Genomic DNA, 18,630 nt, shown 5'->3' with positions numbered 1-18,630 from the left:
ACCACCTTTAATATTAACAAAATCACCTTTCAAAAGTAGGTCAGGTGTTTTTTTTGTGTAGTACGGTAGTAAAATCTAAATACATGCATAACTACTGGCTACCTAGCCACTTTCTTATTCTTGTTTGGGTGCAGTCACACCATGCACATCTAGTGTGACACACACCCCTGTTACCAGGGTACGTGTAACCCCGTTACCGATACCCTTCAGCTTCGGTCCACAGAATAGTCACAATTACACAGAATCGAAATTGAGTTTTGCACAATTGTACAATATATTGTTTTTTGTAAGAAATGTATGGTGTACGTACTCTGTTACCCGATGATGTAATCAGTCTTTCCATGGCGACAAAATTTTAAACAGGCGAAGCAGTGGACAATGCTTGCTGCCAAGAGATTGTCAATATCCAGCCAATCAACATTTAACTGTTCTATGCACTCCAGCGAAAATTTTGCGATGTCCATACGTTTGCATACCCCTATCCCGCTCTGATATTTGACGACAGAGCTTCGAGAATTTCATGCTTGCCACATGGAATTTATACTAATTATTGCACTTCAAAGGTTTGAAGCGTTTGGAGCGCTAAGAAATAGTGTTTGTGTACTCTGGCAACGTAATCATGTAGGTTTCCCGCGCAGACAAAATTTTATTGCACATATAAAATTTTATTGCACATATAAAATTTCAAAATATTAAAATTTCGCCTTCTTTTCAGTAGTTTACTCTTTTACTCTTATGTCATGCAAACGCACGCAAAAAAATCTCAGAGCGAAACATAACTTTAAAATGTAAATTCGGCCTCAATCGCACGGAGTGTTTATAGTGAAATTTCGTGCGTACGTTCTTCTGGCTCAATGCGTATTTTTTTCAGACGCCACGTTGTATCGATGGACGACGAAGTCTAAATATCATGGAACCTCAAAATCATATTGCAATGATGCACATCGTAAATGCCTGCATTCCAGACGCGAGCATCGGAAGGAGATTACTTACCACATGAGCGTACGCGGATCATATTGAATAAACAACACTTCCAGATGTCATTTTTACGAACAAGGATCGGTTGTGTTCGAGTTTGCCAGCTAAAAAGCTAAACGTATCACCAAATGACATCCGACAGCAAAAAATTTCTAACCGGGCCAGTGATTGTCAACCGCGGATAAAGATTCTTCATCTATTTGCCAATCGACAAGCGCTATAACACTTCAAGTCGGCATCTATGCGTCAACAGCTTCTCAAAACAGAAGCGAAAGACGACTCAAGACTTGGTATTTTATCTGGATGATAAGTTATGTTCTTTTCCAATGTTCATTTGCCAAGAACTGACACACGCGCAGCATTCTCGATAACGGATCACTTGGCGCTTTAAAGTCGCCGATCCAACAACGCCTTCACCTTCTACATAGAAAATATTCTATAAATGTTTTTCATGCATGTGCCCTGTATTTCTCCGATTCGAGTATACGAATAGGGTGACTAGAGACGATAAACTGAATAAATAAAAGCGCAGGATGCAAACATGCTGACTTCCATGCTTTGACCTTGTACTTCAAACGGCAATTCAGTGAAAACAGCATGAGGTGCAAATGCTGATCATTTCACAATGGTTCAGAAGAAAACACTCACCAACGGGAGCTCTTTGAGTAAAAGTGGCAAAACATAATCTTTATAGCCTAGAGAAGCAAGCAGCTGCCTTATTGAGTAGACAAATATCACATTTTGTTGGACATCTTGGCAGTCAAACACTATAACGATACCTTACATTTATTAACGTTTTATGCTGATCAATTCGTCTTTCGCCTAGCTAAAGCTTGGGGCGAGTTTCTCTTCAATAAGTTCATTCATCATTGTACTGCCCTGTTCAAAAAAAAGCATTGTGGTATCATATATACTCGATGCGTCTAATGCATCGAAGGAAGAACTTGATACTGTTCAGGACCCGACACGAGCGAAGGCACCTGAGACAGTAAGCTGACAGTCCAAAGCTTTGGACATCACTCGAATATAACATGCAAACTGGGCCTAAAACGCATTGATTGGCTACAGAGACACAAAAGTGAATGACGACGCAAATCTCCTCAGCGCATGTGATTCATAACAGCACGAAGGCCATACATCAATCCAGCCTGTTTACGTGCTTCAGCAACCAGAAGAATTACATGACACTTTTCAGAGGGACTCAATGTGCGATCAAAGTGGGCAAAGTCTTCTTGACGCACTTTCCAGGGCATACATGCCACTTTTCGTAAAAAAATCTTGGTTGGTCGGTTCAAATATGTGTTAACTTGGCGGTAGTCGTAGTCGTCGTGGCAGATACCAAAAATACGATGTACATAGTACCACACAGCATCCCGATACGGACTCGTGTCGACACATTCTTCTTTTTGCGTGCCAAAGTAGTCGTACGTGAGCTTGCTTGTCAAATTAAACAAATCTTCCAGAATCTGACCCGCTTCACCAGGGAAATACCGTTTAACAAGTGAAAAACAATGCTCGTCCCAGCTAAAATCTTCTGTATGTAACACCTCATACTCCTGTGACCGTACGTCAAAGTCGCTGTAGCGCATGACACTTCCACCACAGAACCGCCATAATGTATCTTTTCTTCGGTTTGCGGTCGCTGCATTCAGTCCATAATCCGCTTCATCCACAGCAACTTCAAAGCCGTCGCCAGCGCCGTAACTGTCATCGTCATTCAAGTCGTCATTCTCCTGTTCCTCTCCAGTTTCTTCCTCTTCGTCTGCCGTGTCACTGTCCAACCCGCTATTCTTCTTCAGCCTCTTTAATAGTATATCGTCATCACGGTCAATCGTCGACAAATCAACGCTGTTACAGCTACTAGCGTCAACGCCTTCCTGGTTGTCTAATGCCTCAGTAGAAGCTGTCTCGACTTCTAGAGCATATCCAAACTGTCCAAAAACTGCAAGGTCCACTTCCTCTGCACAGCCTACTCCAAGTGCAATACAAGCTATGGAGTGCGCCTGACAGAGCACAATAATGGCATGTACAAGCTCCGAAACAGACCAAGAGTCATCCTGATCCGAGCGCAAAAGTTCCGCCACATGGTCGGCAGAAAGGAGCCAAGGTCGATGAGCTAGCAGCGAGCTCAACTCGTGGAGTCGAAAGAGCTTGGGCGGCACATAATCTAGTCCCTTGATCCACTCGCCGTCCCCGTTATTTACTATAAAGTTGTATTGCTCCAGATCGGCCAGGTAGTGACATCGAAGCTCACTTGCACCAATAACGGCAATATAGCTGCGCCACTGAAGCGGGAGTGTTCCATCCCGTGTCATCGTGGCGGCCAAACTGCGATCAAAAAGTGCGAGATAGCTGCGATGCCAAGCTAGAATTTGGGTAAGATGCGTCACACGACCAGTGCGCAAAAATGCTTGCTGAAAGAGTGTACGTAAATTGTCATCGTCTGTGTCCACGCAAGGAATGGCGTCCTCTGGCGCATCGCCATTATTAAAAAAGTGCGACACTTGCAACTGTTGAGCGCGCAACTCCCGTGCTTCAGGGTACTTTTGCTCAACCACATTAACAATCTTTGCAAGTGCCTCGCGGATGGCCGGAAAGGGTGCGTCTAGCGTTAAACGCAGCGCTGTAGGAAAATAGTCGGTCAAAAGAGTGGCATCATCCTGATCGAGTAGCTGCTGTAAGTCATCCGAAATGCGTGCGAGCATCTGCTGCTGCACATCAGCATCCGAAACAAGGACACGTCGAAAAAAGACATCGCGCTTAACGCCAACGCGACGGGCGGCTTCGGCGAATGAGAGTGACTGCATGCAAAGACTTGAAATAGTTCTGCTGTGAAACCCTTTTAGGCAAAGCTCAATTTGTGGAATGGACACACTGATGAATGAGCGGATCGCTTAAGCGACTTTTGACCAATCAAAACAGTTAAATCAGAGTTTCTGTCCAATGAGTGATGTGTCTGTACCTACACACATAGTTGATGCAAGTTTTTACTTGTCTCGTCTGCCTTTAGAAGGAGTGAGCCGCTCTGGCGCCACATCCCGAAGTGGCGAACGGTAGTGGCGATGGATAGTCAGAAGTCGTGAAGTATCTGCACCGTTGTCTTCGTTTCACCGACGCGAAATGTCGATTGTATCACATGTCAAAACAATAATAGTTCAAGCATTCAAGCCATGGAAATTTTTTTATCAGGTGGAAAAGATCGCGCAGTAGGGTACGGTAGAATGCGTGACTTACACTTTACTTATTCTGGACACGAAGTATGAAAAAGCATGGTGTGGAGGCGACAACGACGTTGAAATTAAATCGAAGGCAGCTGGAATCTCTATTCCGCTAAAATTCGCGACAGCGCGGTGCGTATTAATATCTTGCTGCAAGTACAACGCTGTCGACGAACAGAAGTGTGTGTACTACTCTCTACATTACGCGCTTTGTCTTGCTCATTGGCTCAAGGAAGGGGCCAGTCGGTTACGCGACATGTTAAGCTAAGACATTTGTGTAAACTAAGCGTGCTGATACAATTCTCCTTGTTGCGACGTATATTTAAATCTGTATTAGACTAGTGCCAGACTTAAATTATATACTATTCTGACGTAAAATACTATATTGTCATTTATGTGAGTCGACCGTTTCATCCCATTGCTGCAGACCTTACTTAGGCATGGTGGTCTGCTTGAGCATGTAAAGTAAGGTATCATGCATTTTAGTACATTGTACATTCAGCATTTTTTAAAAAATTGCATAATTGATCAAAATAAATGTTCAAGCCAAATTTTTTTTTCTACTTTCAATAAAGTGTAGGTTTTGCTCAATTCCTGAGGCTTGTTTAAAGCTCCATAATCGATTATAAGCAATCAATAGGTTGATGTCCTATCTATGTTTTAAGAGCCAATGTCATTGGATAATTAAAAAAAATGATTACGAAGTTCCAAAAAATGACCTTCCGCGAAAGGGGGTGGGTAATTCAGTAAACTGAGAGAAAATTGGGAGAATTGTTTTTGCCTTATAAAGCGTTTGCTGCCTCAAACTAAGTGATAAGCAAATTTATGAGCAACTTAGACCACTGATTCTTGTCTCGACATCGTTATTTTCCTGTCCGAACCTTATAACCGTATACTCATCGCCATTCTCAGAATCTTCTTGCTTGAACTTGTAACGAGACTCAGCCACGGGCTAGTAATGTACATTCCCATTTTTATCACCATAATGACTCTTGTTTTTTTGGAGTCTAGAAGATTCGTAGGATACTTGCCATTCATACATTGACGCCAATATAGCTGTATTCAGCCAATGATATGTCCTTCAGTTGAACAACCCCTGCTTCGTTTTGATGGTTTAATGATCTCTCGTTTGCGGGATTTGCTGGAACTACCGCTTCAACTGGAAGCAGTGTCATGATATTCTAGAGGGCAAGAATTCGAATAATAAAGCAAGTTGTAAATTTCGAGTGGTTGAAGTCTCGCAAAAAAACGTCAGAGGTACGAAAACTTTTCTACTTCAAGAAGAAACAGGCCATCAGAAGATTTAGAGGGTAATAGCCGCTGCCTGTACAACAGGCAGCTTCAAGCAACGGGACTGTGTAGCTCCGGTAAACAATGCTCACAACGCACGACAACGTCCATCGCGTGCTCGGCGATGGCACGATGCCGCTCTGTCGTACCAAACTGTTAATAATGACCTCACTATCTTAGCAACTTGCAGTAGCAAGTGATAAAACCTCAGTCGAAAACAGAGAACGCGTTGGTACCTGCACGCTCATATTCATATAAACTTATATTTATTTCAATTACGCTCACTGCTTTTCATTACTGACAAATATACAATTTCTATGTTCATTCGAGCATTAATATAAACCAATCAATTGGAAGCTTATCTCCAACGAATAAGACTACAATAGCTCAGCTTCTGACACCTTGTGTCGATAGGCTTAGAGGCAAGACTCGTGTCGCTCAGGCGATTACAAAGAGGCAGACGTCTGTGCGCTTTTATCATTCGTCACGAGAGGGAAACCGATATGGTATCTATTCATGGTGTCATTTGTATGAGTAAAGAAGCGAGCCGTCAATTTTTAAAATAGGTGGAAGCCACGCTTAGCTCCTTCATTACGAATTGGACGTTTTTATGAGCACAATAGAAGTTTGTGGCAAAGATGAAGCAGAGCGCACTTTGTCATTAAGATCATTGTGATATTTGCAAAGTGGATTTAGAGAACGAGTTTTGCCGTAATTCAGAATTAACAAAAGGAATCTCTTGCCTTATCCATCACCTCAAAATTAATCCCTTTGGCTAGTCTATACTGACAATGTCTGTTTTTCAGTAATTTTCGGTATCTCATCGGCTAAAGGCTTGCATGCTTTGTCCTGTACAGAATCTTCCTCATCATTATGATCCACTATTGTATCCTCTTTCACTGTTACTTCTTTCGTATAAGCAGAAAGCTCCTCTAAAAGCGCAGCTAGCACTGGAAACTCGGCCACCACATCATTTGGCGTTTCGCTAATAACGTAATCATATGCCGTTTCATCGGACAACAATCCAATCTCATCGGCTGTTGCATCTAGCAGGTCACCGCGTTGAAAAAAACGATTTATAGTGTGCAAATCTCTTCGCAACAACTTCTCAGTTTCAGGATGAGAGCGATCAACTGCCTGTCCAAAGTCGATAAGCCAAATGCGCTTTTCACGCTGGGAATAAAGAATATTGTACTCGCTCAAATCACCGTGAACTAAGTGTGCACATTGATATAGAACTCGCGTAGCTTGTAACACGTCAGCGTACGCGCGGGCTTGCTGCTTTCTGGACATGTCTGCCTGCACATCTTTTAGTGTTGGCTCAGGCCATCCATCAGTACCTATAAATTGCATCACCAAAACGTGTTCTTTACAAACGATAGGAGCTGGGGCGCGAATATTGTACTTAGCAGCACGGCACAAATTGCGATATTCCTTCTCTGTCCAAGCTTTAAGCTGTCGTCGGACATCCTTCTTTTGAAAATTTAGATCAAATCGTCGGTCTCCCGTTACGTACTCGTGACGATTGCTAAACTCATTTAGTGTCGTGCGAAAGATCTTGACAGCTAACTCAATAGGTTGCATGGTGACTTCATCAGTGCCCATAGCAAAGTACACATGTGCTTCTTTGCCACTCTGGACGCAGCCATGGACTTCATCTAGCTCGCCCCGGTTAATCATCTTCTGCAAGATCAACGTAGTACGCTCGTCCATGACGCCATCCGTCGTGGCGTGACTCTCAGTCTCTACTCGGCCAGAGCCAAAACCCTTTTTCTGGCTCTTCACCTGGCGTCTTTGACTTTCCCTAAACGAGTTAAAACCTTTGCCAGTACCAGCGCCATATGCTGCGTCTTCCATAGATAAAGAGCCGCTTACGCGAGCACGAGTCAGCTCCACGGCACCAGCAGGTGTGCGCTTAAGCACAGAGGGGACAACTGCGCCCTCACCCGACGCCTCCACCAACATGTCAAAACTGTCGGCATTCAGTAGATTCTTGCTGCGGTCCTGATCGCGCTTCTCCTTGCTTCGCTCTAGATTGCTAAAAACGCTACTCCGATACTCGGGATTCAGATCCCGTTGAAAAGCATCAACCTCATCCTCGTATAGACTTTGGGCCAGTGCCTCGTCCATGAGATCCTGCATTCTTGGCTGTGCCTTCATATGTTCAGACTCAACAATTCTCCACGGACACGTGCTTGTCATATTGATAAACGGCGTGCAAACTTATGATAATTAACGTGGCGAATTCAGAAATGACGCAGATATACATTCTCCAGTTATTTTGCCACACGTCGCAGATTCTTCGTTTGTAAGCACCCATCACCAAATAATATGCTGTCTAATTTTGAAAGTAATCGGATTGGTCACTTCAGAGCTGTGCAGGGTTGATTATACCGCTTTATCATTGTGTTTGGCTGTTTACTGCGAGTATACTTTTCAATCTGATAACAAAAACTCAATTTGATCAAACAGCTCGAAACTACCGATGAACCAATTGTTTTGCTGATCAACGTTTTCTTGCAAAGCTTTCAAGATAATTTGACCGGATTCCATAGCGATGACTATTTAGCGCTGGTTTTGTCACGATCTCAACGGCATTGATTGATGGCTTCAATTAATTATTTCTGTCTTCAGATTTCAATTAAAGTGGACTCACGAGCTCACTTTAGACAGTTTTCATGCACCGTGAAAAAATTGAGGCACTCAAAAGCTCTGTGACGGTTTTAGTGCTACTTGTGATATGCCACCCAACAGCGTTGTGCATTTATTGTTATTCTGACAGAAATAGTCATCTCAGCAATTCTTTGACGTACTTGATCAGCAATATATTAAGCTGATCGATCCGCTGTGCTGCTATACTTTTGGATATCGCCTTTGATTCAAGGTTTATTTGAAACTTTTCAGAAGCGCATGAGTGAAAGCCTCTTGTACTTGTAGTCGATAATTATTGACTGCCATCGACTAATGTTAGATTATACTATATAGAACGTGTAGAACTTTGGGACTTATCTGTAGCGTTCACACAGAAATCTTTGCAATCACGAGTATTAAGTATTGCTAAATGTAGTCTTCTATTGCACTGACTTATTCCGGTAACTTTGATCCCTGCTTTCATTTTTTTCGCAATTGTATTTATGCAGATTCACGCTATGTTCAAAACTCGGTTCAATACAACTCAACCACTTGACACCCAAATATTTTTTTGCTCCATTTTAAAAAATACAAATTGCAAATGACAAGCACCGCTTCACTTACATCGAATTAACAGCAGGCTCCATCTTCACTTCCACCTTGTCCTCATGCGTATTGTCAGAATTTTCGGTAGTATTTTCAGTCGTCATCAGAGGCTCTCCTACATCAGCTGAGGAAAATGACCTGTCACCAATAAGCGTCTCGATCTTTTCGGCAGTCATGACGTCTGTTTCGGTCGGCAATTCCGTCTCAAACAAATTCTTTGCCTTTTCACGCGCATCGGCAGCTGTGACTTCCAGCACTGCAGAATCAACGATTGCTTCTTCGCTCAGCTGTGGAATTGCATACACCGCGTACAGAATCACTAGCGCCAGCGACTCCAAAAATACGATGTTCAAAATGAACAGCAGCGCTGTCGGTACTGCCCAATGATACATCAGATAACGAAGACCTGTCAGCTGTGCAATCACTGTAAGCTTGGCTGAGTACACCTGCAGCTCTGGCGTGTTCAGCTCAATGTCCACACGCGTCAGCGGAAACTCGACGCTTTCTTCATATCCATTGATCATTGTCACGCGCAGCGTTTGAGCTGGCTCTGAGAAGCCTAAAGTGTACGGCACAACCCAAAATGCCAATTTAAGCCAGCGCACAGGCAGCGGCATATCGTGCAGCGTCACAGGTCGAGCGCTTGTAGCAAGCTCCTTTTCCTGATCATTAAAAAGCGTAGTCGACACCATAAACATACCAACGTCCACATTGGTTCGTGACTCAGGCACAATTAGCTCCACAATTACGTCATACTTCACGCCAGGGACTAAAACCGGCTGTGTAGTTTTCTTGTGTGTCGAGATGAGTGACTGCCATTGGTGATTCGGGTCCAGCAAATTAAGCGACGCCTTTGGTACAGTAGGCATGAAAGTCATGTACTTATTCATATCCTTGTGGTGCACGCCGTAGTGAAAAAAGATATCCTGTTCGTGAAATCTAGACGGAATGACAAGGAAATAAAGCACTGCGTAGAAAAGCGATGCCATGATAAAGAGAAACGAGATCGCGGCGAAGATCTGAGTGGCGCGATAAGCCCAAAACAGTAGCATTTTCGAATAAACTTTAGTAACTCGCATTAGCTCCTCGTGGAAATGCTGGCGCTGTGCATCATCTTGTAGCAACTCAGTCGCATTGGTCGGCAATAGCGCTATCAGTAGCGTCCAGGGAACCCACGACATCAACGTCATGACCGTTAGGTTTCTTTTTTTCTGACAGTTTTTAATCAAATCATCTCAAGATTTGATTCATCAATCGATAAAAAGCTATTTTTTCATATTTGCAGATGACAATACTACGCGGTTTCGTACGTGGGTACAGGCGCCTTGTGGCGACATTCGTGGCGCCTGACATGTGCCCAATCTGTTTGAATGTTGTCCCAATTTTGGCCTTACGTGATGTGGAGAATGAAGCTGACGAGGCGCATGCGAAATTGCGTTGTCGTCATCGCTTCTGCGCCGGTAAAGAGTTGTTTATTCTATGACTCAGTTTTTTGACACTAACAATAATATGTGATCTCTTCAGATTGCATTCGAAAATACATTAAAATGAAGATTAAGACTCGACAAGTTGATGAAGGTACAAGTCCTTGCAAGCTTTGATGAAACATATTCATTGCTGACTAAAATATTGAAACAGATGAACTAGTGTGTCCGGTATTAGATTGTAAGTTAAGTGTTAAAGAGGAGGATATAAAACGCATTGTTGGTAGCGAGGAAACGTCAATATATCGATCGGTGTTGAAGCGCAAACGTGTACGATGTAACTCGATTTTGATTGACGGTGGAAATGAGTGTGACTCGAAGATGTTGTTTCTGATAGGATGAAAAAAATCCTAGCGCGCGATGGTGTCCACGACCCGGCTGCGACGAGCTTATTATTTGTGAAAGCGCGAATGATTTTACGTGTCCGAAGTGCCAAACGGTTGGCTGCTTTCGTTGTCGAAACTATGCGCATCGATTTTGGTTTTGCCGTGGTATAGAGGACGACAAGTCGTATTTGGCATGGGAAGATTCAGTGGGTAAGCACAAGGCTTTACGATCGTGTCCACACTGCCATATGCGAATTTGGAAGAACGAGGGCTGCAACCACATGACGTGCACCCAGTGCCGCTATGAATTCTGCTGGGTCTGTGAAAGTAAGTGGGATGCGAGTCATTATGCTTGCTATGATTTGCCGTTTGTCGGAGCTTCATCTCCGTGGGGTCGTCAAATGCAGCGTACATTGGGCTACGCAGCCATTGTACTTATTGTGACTGTGATATCTGTATATGGATTCTATGCATTCGTGGGCGGCTACATCGTTTTTTGCGCCATTGTGCACTGTGCTCACCGTACAGTGAGAGCTATGAATGAACTTGATCATGTCCGCTGACGAAATATTGACATTTCTTACTTTGAGAATATTTTTGTAGCACGCACAGATTGTTACTAGTAAGTTTTGTCATATGTGATACATACGACGTACCTGTCACGAGTGTACTGCTTTTCTAACAGCTCTCATTTTACTTCGCAGCTCAGTCTCTTTGACGGACACAATTATCCAAACGTCAATTTGCAGTGGCCTAGGCACTACTTTCGTGACAGCAGATTGCTTCGATTAGCTTACACATGACCTTCGTCAGTGGAGAAGTTTTCTTCATCAAGTTGCCATTAGATGAGTGCTTCTTGTCAAGGCTTGTTCCGCAGAAAACGCATAGCACTTTATCGCGATTTTGCTCGAATTGGTTTTTTGGCTAGAGAGCGCAAGGAAAATGATATAAGCTTACAAATATTTCAAAATTGGGTTGAAAAACACACACAGTTTCTTCAGAACACCATTTGTAACTTGATTAATCATGAACCAAAGCCCAAATACATCAAAAACGAAAACTAAACAAACGTTAATACAATGAAACCAATTCGTCGCCATGCAAGTTCGAGAATGTTACTTATAATTCTTAACCCTCACCGTCGGTCAAACTTTCCATTTCTGGCGCTGAGTTCGCTCTAACTCTGGTAGTAAGGGAAGAAGGTCTGTAATCCTCCATGTCACCAGATGTAATCTCGGTGACGGAGCATTGAGCATCTACTTCATCAGCATCAACAATTTCAAAATTAACAGCTTTCTCTCTTGCAATGAATGGACGCAACAATCCATCGCGAGTCTGCGCACCGATGAACCAGCGTCGATGACGTAGGCTCTGCAAATCCCCATCCCAACCGAGTTCAAATTGAAACCAACGCTTGAACTGCATTGCACGCCGTCGTGTGAGTCTAAGCCCGCTAGAGCTCGCATATAAAACGTCACCAGGATTTGCAAAGTCTTCAAACTCCACACGAACACAGTTGTAAGCCTGAACGCGAACCGCCAATCGTAAAGCCGTAGGCCTCTGTCTAAATGCCCAGTCCTTCTCGCTTGGGTCATCTTGCACCAAATACAGTTCCTTACCAAAACGTTTCGCAAACTTTCCAGCACCTTTCAGTCTTAGATAAACCCTCTTTCCTGCTAAATCCTGAAGCTTTTTGTTCTTCTCCATCGCAGCGTCTCGAATGTCTTGCAGCTCGGAGCGCAAATGCTCTAATTCCTGAAAGGCCTTAGCTGACGACGTCAAAAATGGAACTTTCGTCTCTGTCCAGGATAAAAGTTGCTTTGACCAGCCTACACCAGTAGTGCACCACAGCGCAACATGTTCGCAATTAAGCGACAAAATACTAAAATGTCCCTGGCCGAGTCCTAATAAAAAGCGACAGCGGGCCAGTACCACCGGCGGTGCATCCGCATGTGTACGATGTACTTCACCTAACGACGAGCTAGCTTCGGCAACCAGCGAAGAGTTGTACTGCACACGACGCATGTCTGATAGCGACCGACCGTTCAGAAATTCAGTAAGACTCGTAAGCTGAAATTTAGAGTCTGCCTGTGACTCACGCAATCCTGTCTTGCGGGACCAAACGTGAGCGATTGAGATCTCATCAGTTGACTTTCCAGTAGCAAACACAACACCGTGGTGTGTATATCGGAATGGCCAGCGACTTGCATCCCAGATACAAATGTGGTCGGCTAGCCGCAGACTAGCGACGTCCTGCACCTCGCATGTGTTCATCTTGAGCGACTGCGGGGGCGAGAAAAGAGTCTGCACTTTAAAACTTAGTAATGGAATGGTTGTTGTCGTCGATAGCACCGTCGTGATAAGAGAGCAATCTCGTCGCTTGTTTGTTGTGCGATCGATGGTTGTGAGAATAAATATTACGTGAGACTATTCAGAATCGTACCTTACGCAGAAATCGGAAATAACCTCTCAAGTAGTCAGTGACTACCCGTCTCAGTTCAGGTCAATTTTTTGTGTATTGCTTTCTGCCTGAGAGATTGAAGATCACCAGTTTGTGAGGTAACTTGTTGAGCAGCCTTGCTGTACCCGCAGCATTCACAAGCATCCATTGCAAGAAGTGCGGCCGTGTGAATAGAAGTCATTCAAGGTGACGCAGTGTCATGAAGGTGAGCATTCCAGAAGCTCCTTCACGACGGACGTGGTGAGAGAGTATTGGGCACAGATAGTTGGTCCATGGCGGATGCCAGTCGGTCCTCTTTCCGATTTTCACCTCCAGACTTAAAATTGACTTCGACCAAAAAAGCCATATCCCAAGAGCTCGAACCCTTCTATGCCCAAGATAGTTATACCACGTCGAATTTGATTGAACATAACCCTGAAGCGCAAGGGCCTCGTAGATCATAGAAAGGTGCTGACGCGTGAGAGCGAATGGATCAGAGTATAGTAAGCCACATCGTAAGAAGCGCTTGCACTAATTGCCGAGACATTTCTGTCAAGCATCCGTCCAAGGTTCGTAGAGCGAAGACAACACGAGACTCTGGGTTGTCGTGAATGTTTATCAGAGGAAGCAATGGATCTAAACGTCCACGCTAACAAACGCACAAAATGATGAGCCCGTGAACTCCAACCAGGAATGGAGTCGATAGTTTCTTAAAAAAACAAGGTGTCTACTCCGATTCGGAGTTCCATAATCTTCATACATACCGCTATTTCGGTACTCGTGGTTATTTGCAATTCCATCAAGTGTAACCGTAAGTTTCTCACGTGCATCAAAAATGACTCAGCAAGTCAATACAAGATAAAAGATCCCGTGACTTGCGCGCTTGAACAAATTCCTGGTGATGATACCGAGTTTCTCTCTGTCGAGACTAGTCCTCGAGAATCTCCGAGTAACCCACCATCATGCACGACACACGGCGTGTCTGATCTGCAAGGAGGAGATGCTAATACGCTGATATTCCCAGTCGCAGGATCTCGAAGCCGTAGAATTCACCACCAGCAGAAAGTGTTGCGACATCCCGCCACGAATTTAAATGTTCATATTGCTCCACTCCAAGCGCAAAAGCAGCGCTGTTCTGCCCGAGATATTTCACTTCAATGGCCTCTAGCGGCACTTATGCGAAGCCCTTGCTCACCTATTCTTGCGTAGCTTTCCACACACCAAGGGTGAAATGGCACAACGCGAGCGCTTCCTTAGTCCGCAGGCAATTCTATCAAAACGTATCGCCTGAATGTAGAGGACCTGCGAGTGTGAAACCCCGAACCCCCCCGTCAATGATGTGTTCCAAATACTAATAGCTGGCAAAAGTGCAGATAAGTGTTAAACTCAGTTCGCTTGGAGAAAGACGCTGTTTGAAGAGGGTATTACACGCCAGCTTCAGGGAGGCGGACGTCCGTCTAGAGCGTCATTTCAGGGTTGACTGTGAGAAGTACAAAACACCACTTGAATATTGGGGTGAAAATTCATCACCTGCTCCTTACAGCCCCGCGCGTCTCCATGAGGTTGCTGCAGCAGCTTTCAAACATGACCCATACTCGCCGCAAGGTCGATTGACACCCATTATTTGGAAGCGGACTGCGACAGGCGGCCCTCCTCTTCTCCAAGGGAGTAAAACGCCAATAGCAGGCCAGGTAGTAAGCAGTCACGGCACCATGAAAATCTCACAAAGTAAGCATCAAACTCACATAAGTTCTCCGACTGAGAGTATCCCCTTCCAATTGATCAGACACTGAGGTAACCAATCTGTTGCACCTGCGACCCAATAAATGTTTCACAAGAAAGCTGGCCACCGATAGGCGCCGGTCGAAAATGACCCTGCTTCTGTGAGCTCTCGGATTTTGGTTCGTCGAATCTTTCCGACACTTCCAGAATCGAGGTGAGTCAGTTCATTGATTTGATCTCTGAGCTTTGCATTGCCCTGCCTACTCTTACAGCCTAATTCGCTCCGCTACTTTGAAGCAGAGAGTGGCTCAGCTACAGAAAATGGTTAAGACACTGTTACGTCAACAACAAGGATCTTCACATCCAGTTGGCTCGCACAAGGTGAATCGTGGTGTAGCCTCATTTAACCCACATTCAACACAGGATGTATTTATTCTCTTTGGTATAATGAAGATATAAACCCATTCTTCTTTACGACAGTGAACGGTCCAATGTAATGCGATCGCAAGTAAGTCTTTTCGACTACAGACATCGCACGTGTAGGTAGTCTTATTGCATTCACTTCGATTTTGTGCTGTGTATGTCCCTAACATCGGTGTGCTGAATTTGAAAATTCTGGCTCTTATGCACCCAGAGCATGGCATATGATCTCATTTCAGTAAAATCATTAAAATAGCTACGAAGCGGATATCATCAAGTCAGTTTGATCAACGACACCTCCTCCATTCAGACCGAATTATATTCGTGGAGGACTCCACGATTATACAAACCATTTGTGTAAAGCGCAGTGAGGCCAGCACAGGCATGTACTGTGCTGTTCAGCCCAAACTCAGTGATTTGGAGTAACTCACATCAGCAACGAGGCAAGTGTTGTAGAAGCTGGCCCTCACAATACGATAATTAGTCAGCGGTTGACATTACTAATCTAGACCTTAAATTACATTTGCTTCATATTCGCTGTAAAGCGCTGATCGCTATCCGATCCGATGGCTGCCGACAAGCCATGATGGCCAAACACTTTACGAAGTAAAGCTAAGCTGATTTCTCACCGGTCATCCTAATGCCGACAGCAGATAGATGAAATGTCTTGGTAAGACGGTCCACAAAAACCTTATTATCGGATGCGTCTTTTGGAAGACGAATAATCAAATCGATCCTGATAGACTGCCAGCATTCTGCTGATATCGGCAGGATGGCCAATAGTGCCGCCGCAAAGATCAACGATTATTTCCATTAACACGTTTCGCACGTGTGTACATATAGACTTACCCATTTTTTACATATTGGGCCACAGATACATAGCGCTCACCGAGCAGTATGTATTCTCTCGTTTGATATGACGGCTGAACAGTGTTATATGTACAATATTCTGAACTTTGAGGTTCTAGTCAAAGGCTCCACTACGCTTTGAGGTTCATGTGTGCAGCGGGTCTTCCGTAGCTCTTTCACTTAGAGAAAGCTTGGTTAAGGTCCGCGACCTTCGTGTTATACTTAGAACCAGTACGAGTGTAGCGGATCGCAATCCACTTGCTCAAAGAGTAATTACAACCTTAATCCAAGGCAAACTAACTCATTCGTTTAAAATGTAAGCTATATTTCTCGGTTTTATTTGCAGCACAGCCGGCTCTATCTGAATCTAAAAAATTTGCTATCTATATAGCAAAACTATTTAAATGTATAACGCATTGCCTGTTCCAACTACGTACTGACTTCTTGTTTAGTGAAACCATGTCCTTGTGTGGTCACATCATATTATGTAATACACACCATTTGTTTTACCCACACCCTTCATACCAGGGCCTATTATAATGTGTCCCAGTGCTGTAATGCAGCAAACCTTCGGATTAAGATTGCGGCGCAGGCGTCTTCGACGGGATTACACCTCAAGCTTTCAGCATCACAAAATATAGTCCATCTGTTTCAAGTGCTTTTGGTATCGCATTATTAATTGGTGGTTTTGCCATTTTAGCATGCCATAATATTTAGTCTGAACAATACAAAACACACCATACGCCACCAAATTATCGATCCAGTTTATACTTTATCTCAGAGGTATTCTAGGCAAAAGAAATAATATTATGCCATTCTATGTGTGTGGTGACATTGACATGCGTAACAATGCATTTTAAGATAGGTAACAAACGGGTAGATTCATCGTAGTGCTTCATTGTAAGTACCTCCTTGTCATGACTAAAGTAGCTCTTTTCAGTAGCTTTCTGCTGGCTAGACTCAGAGGCAATCGCACGTCCATTGGAATCCGCTTGAGCTATAGTGCAGTCGAGTACAAAGGTTACAGACGACTCGAGATGTGGGATCTGGATTTGCAAAACCTTAAATTGAATTTCGCACAGGACTTTTACCCACAGCGTTAGAAGTCGATTTTACTGCTGCATCAAACATTATTTAATATCTTTTTTAGCAGATCGATAAGACATTTACCTTGCTGGTGTAATTTGCACGGTACATGTTCAGGAATTTGGGTGGGATAGGCCATTTTCCTTAGCCCCCTAGACACAGAGGTAATAGCCAATCTACCGCGGTATAACTATTGCGGGCTTTCCTTTTGACTTGATTTTTAATTAAGCTGACCAGGAATCTTGTCGGCTTCAAAGATACGCTTGTCTTATTGGCGATAAGCGTAACCAAACGTATAGATTCGTACTGTTAGCAATAATGTATTGTGGCATTTCACATTCAGCTCCCGATCTCTGCAGCGGTACATCGCAAACTTTGTGCCTAGCCGCGATCTAGCACGAATTGTTGTGGCACCGAAGAATTGACTTTTGCTGGCGCATCACTACAATTCCTGCGGTGTAATCAGCCACTTCCTGTGTCTCGCTTTGAATACTCACCGGAGTACGGGAAATATCACTGTCTTTCATCAACAGTTGATACGAGTCATCAACCAGGTTGACAGGACATGCAAAATGCGGTGACTCCATGCTGTTCTTCAGCACATTCTCTCTGGAATTTTTCTGCCATATTGTGGCTGTACGTAGCATATTCTTAGCATGCATTCTTGCCGTTAGTCTTCTGACACATGGATTCGGCGCTGAGCGGGAAAATTAACTCCTTCTCATCAAACCCGCTTCGAGCTTCACACACAAGAAATGCCAATGACGCACCACGCTCTTTTCATAAGATATTTTGCCATGTGACGCGATATCTGGTTTCATTAAATCAAGATAATATCATGACGCACTTCCGTTTGTAAGTTAACACGCATGGTAGTTCCCTCATCACTGCATCATGATATTCCTTGAGATTGTTGAGATAGCTGCCCTACTCCTCGCCCTTCGATTGTCTTATTCGTCATGCCGAGTGACAGGCTCACCTTCTCCTTCGTCACCAACCTACTGTTTGAGCGTCTCAATCTATCGCGAGTTCTTACACATATTTCCGAGCTCTAATTAAGTTAATTCTGAAGTGGTTCTGCCGGTGGTAGGGAGAGAAGATATCCAGCCTTGACGACTGCATCAACCACATTCGCAAAAAATAAATGATTGTACCACTTACCTGTCGGTTTTTAATGCTCCAACTGATGGGCCAGTGTCAAAGCAGTAGAGCCGTTGCATTGAGACAAGGTTAAGTTGTGTTTCTCGGACCCCCAAATATGGATTTGAAGTAGTACTTCAGCTTAAGCCCTAGTAGTCAAGATCCAATAAAAATCATCTTGTCGGAGTTTACTTTAACGCCGACTCTTCTCTGTGCTCAAATACATTTCAGCGACTGAAATCAATAAATGGTGACGCCTATTACAACTTCATCAGTTGATACCAATACCAGCAATTATTAGATCGTTCAAATAATCATCAGACCTCGCATTCTGCAAAATGATTTATTTTGGCATTATAAATAGAGCTGCCTACGTATGTTGACTTTAACATGGCATGTATGGACTTTCTCTGTCCTTATTCGAGCCAAGTGTTGAATTA

At 43.8% G+C, this 18,630-nt stretch overlaps 5 protein-coding genes across 5 annotated transcripts; 1 reads left to right on the top strand and 4 right to left on the bottom strand.

The window, feature by feature from the left end:
- Positions 1-1,427: 1,427 nt before the first annotated feature.
- PHALS_11698 (sestrin-like protein) lies at positions 1,428-3,950 on the bottom strand (the record flags this gene model as incomplete). The annotated part of the gene is made up of 6 exons (XM_024727106.1): positions 1,428-1,547; positions 1,627-1,689; positions 1,763-1,804; positions 2,100-3,779; positions 3,854-3,880; positions 3,945-3,950. 6 exons carry the CDS (start codon positions 3,948-3,950, stop codon positions 1,428-1,430), a joined length of 1,938 nt encoding a protein of 645 aa, XP_024577716.1.
- A 2,316-nt stretch (positions 3,951-6,266) lies between these two features.
- Positions 6,267-7,646, bottom strand: PHALS_11697 (atypical rio protein kinase; the record flags this gene model as incomplete). The annotated part of the gene is made up of 1 exon (XM_024727105.1): positions 6,267-7,646. The coding sequence occupies one exon, from the start codon at positions 7,644-7,646 to the stop codon at positions 6,267-6,269; it is 1,380 nt and encodes a 459-aa protein (XP_024577715.1).
- A 1,091-nt stretch (positions 7,647-8,737) lies between these two features.
- PHALS_11696 (Uncharacterized conserved protein) lies at positions 8,738-9,913 on the bottom strand (the record flags this gene model as incomplete). The annotated part of the gene is made up of 1 exon (XM_024727104.1): positions 8,738-9,913. The coding sequence occupies one exon, from the start codon at positions 9,911-9,913 to the stop codon at positions 8,738-8,740; it is 1,176 nt and encodes a 391-aa protein (XP_024577714.1).
- Positions 9,914-10,008: 95 nt separating this feature from the next.
- Positions 10,009-11,251, top strand: PHALS_11695 (ibr domain containing protein; the record flags this gene model as incomplete). Its single annotated transcript, XM_024727102.1, has 6 exons — positions 10,009-10,183; positions 10,248-10,301; positions 10,362-10,477; positions 10,545-11,060; positions 11,137-11,155; positions 11,238-11,251. 6 exons carry the CDS (start codon positions 10,009-10,011, stop codon positions 11,249-11,251), a joined length of 894 nt encoding a protein of 297 aa, XP_024577713.1.
- A 112-nt stretch (positions 11,252-11,363) lies between these two features.
- Positions 11,364-12,807, bottom strand: PHALS_11694 (LRAT-like domain; the record flags this gene model as incomplete). Its single annotated transcript, XM_024727101.1, has 4 exons — positions 11,364-11,457; positions 11,524-11,593; positions 11,673-11,789; positions 11,877-12,807. 4 exons carry the CDS (start codon positions 12,805-12,807, stop codon positions 11,364-11,366), a joined length of 1,212 nt encoding a protein of 403 aa, XP_024577712.1.
- Positions 12,808-18,630: the final 5,823 nt, after the last annotated feature.

This window comes from Plasmopara halstedii, assembly GCF_900000015.1.
Source record: "Plasmopara halstedii genome assembly, contig: Scaffold_555, whole genome shotgun sequence".
In the NCBI taxonomy this organism is placed as follows: domain Eukaryota; phylum Oomycota; class Peronosporomycetes; order Peronosporales; family Peronosporaceae; genus Plasmopara; species Plasmopara halstedii.
Note: the sequence above shows the minus strand (reverse complement) of the source record. Positions and strands in the feature narration are given on the sequence as shown.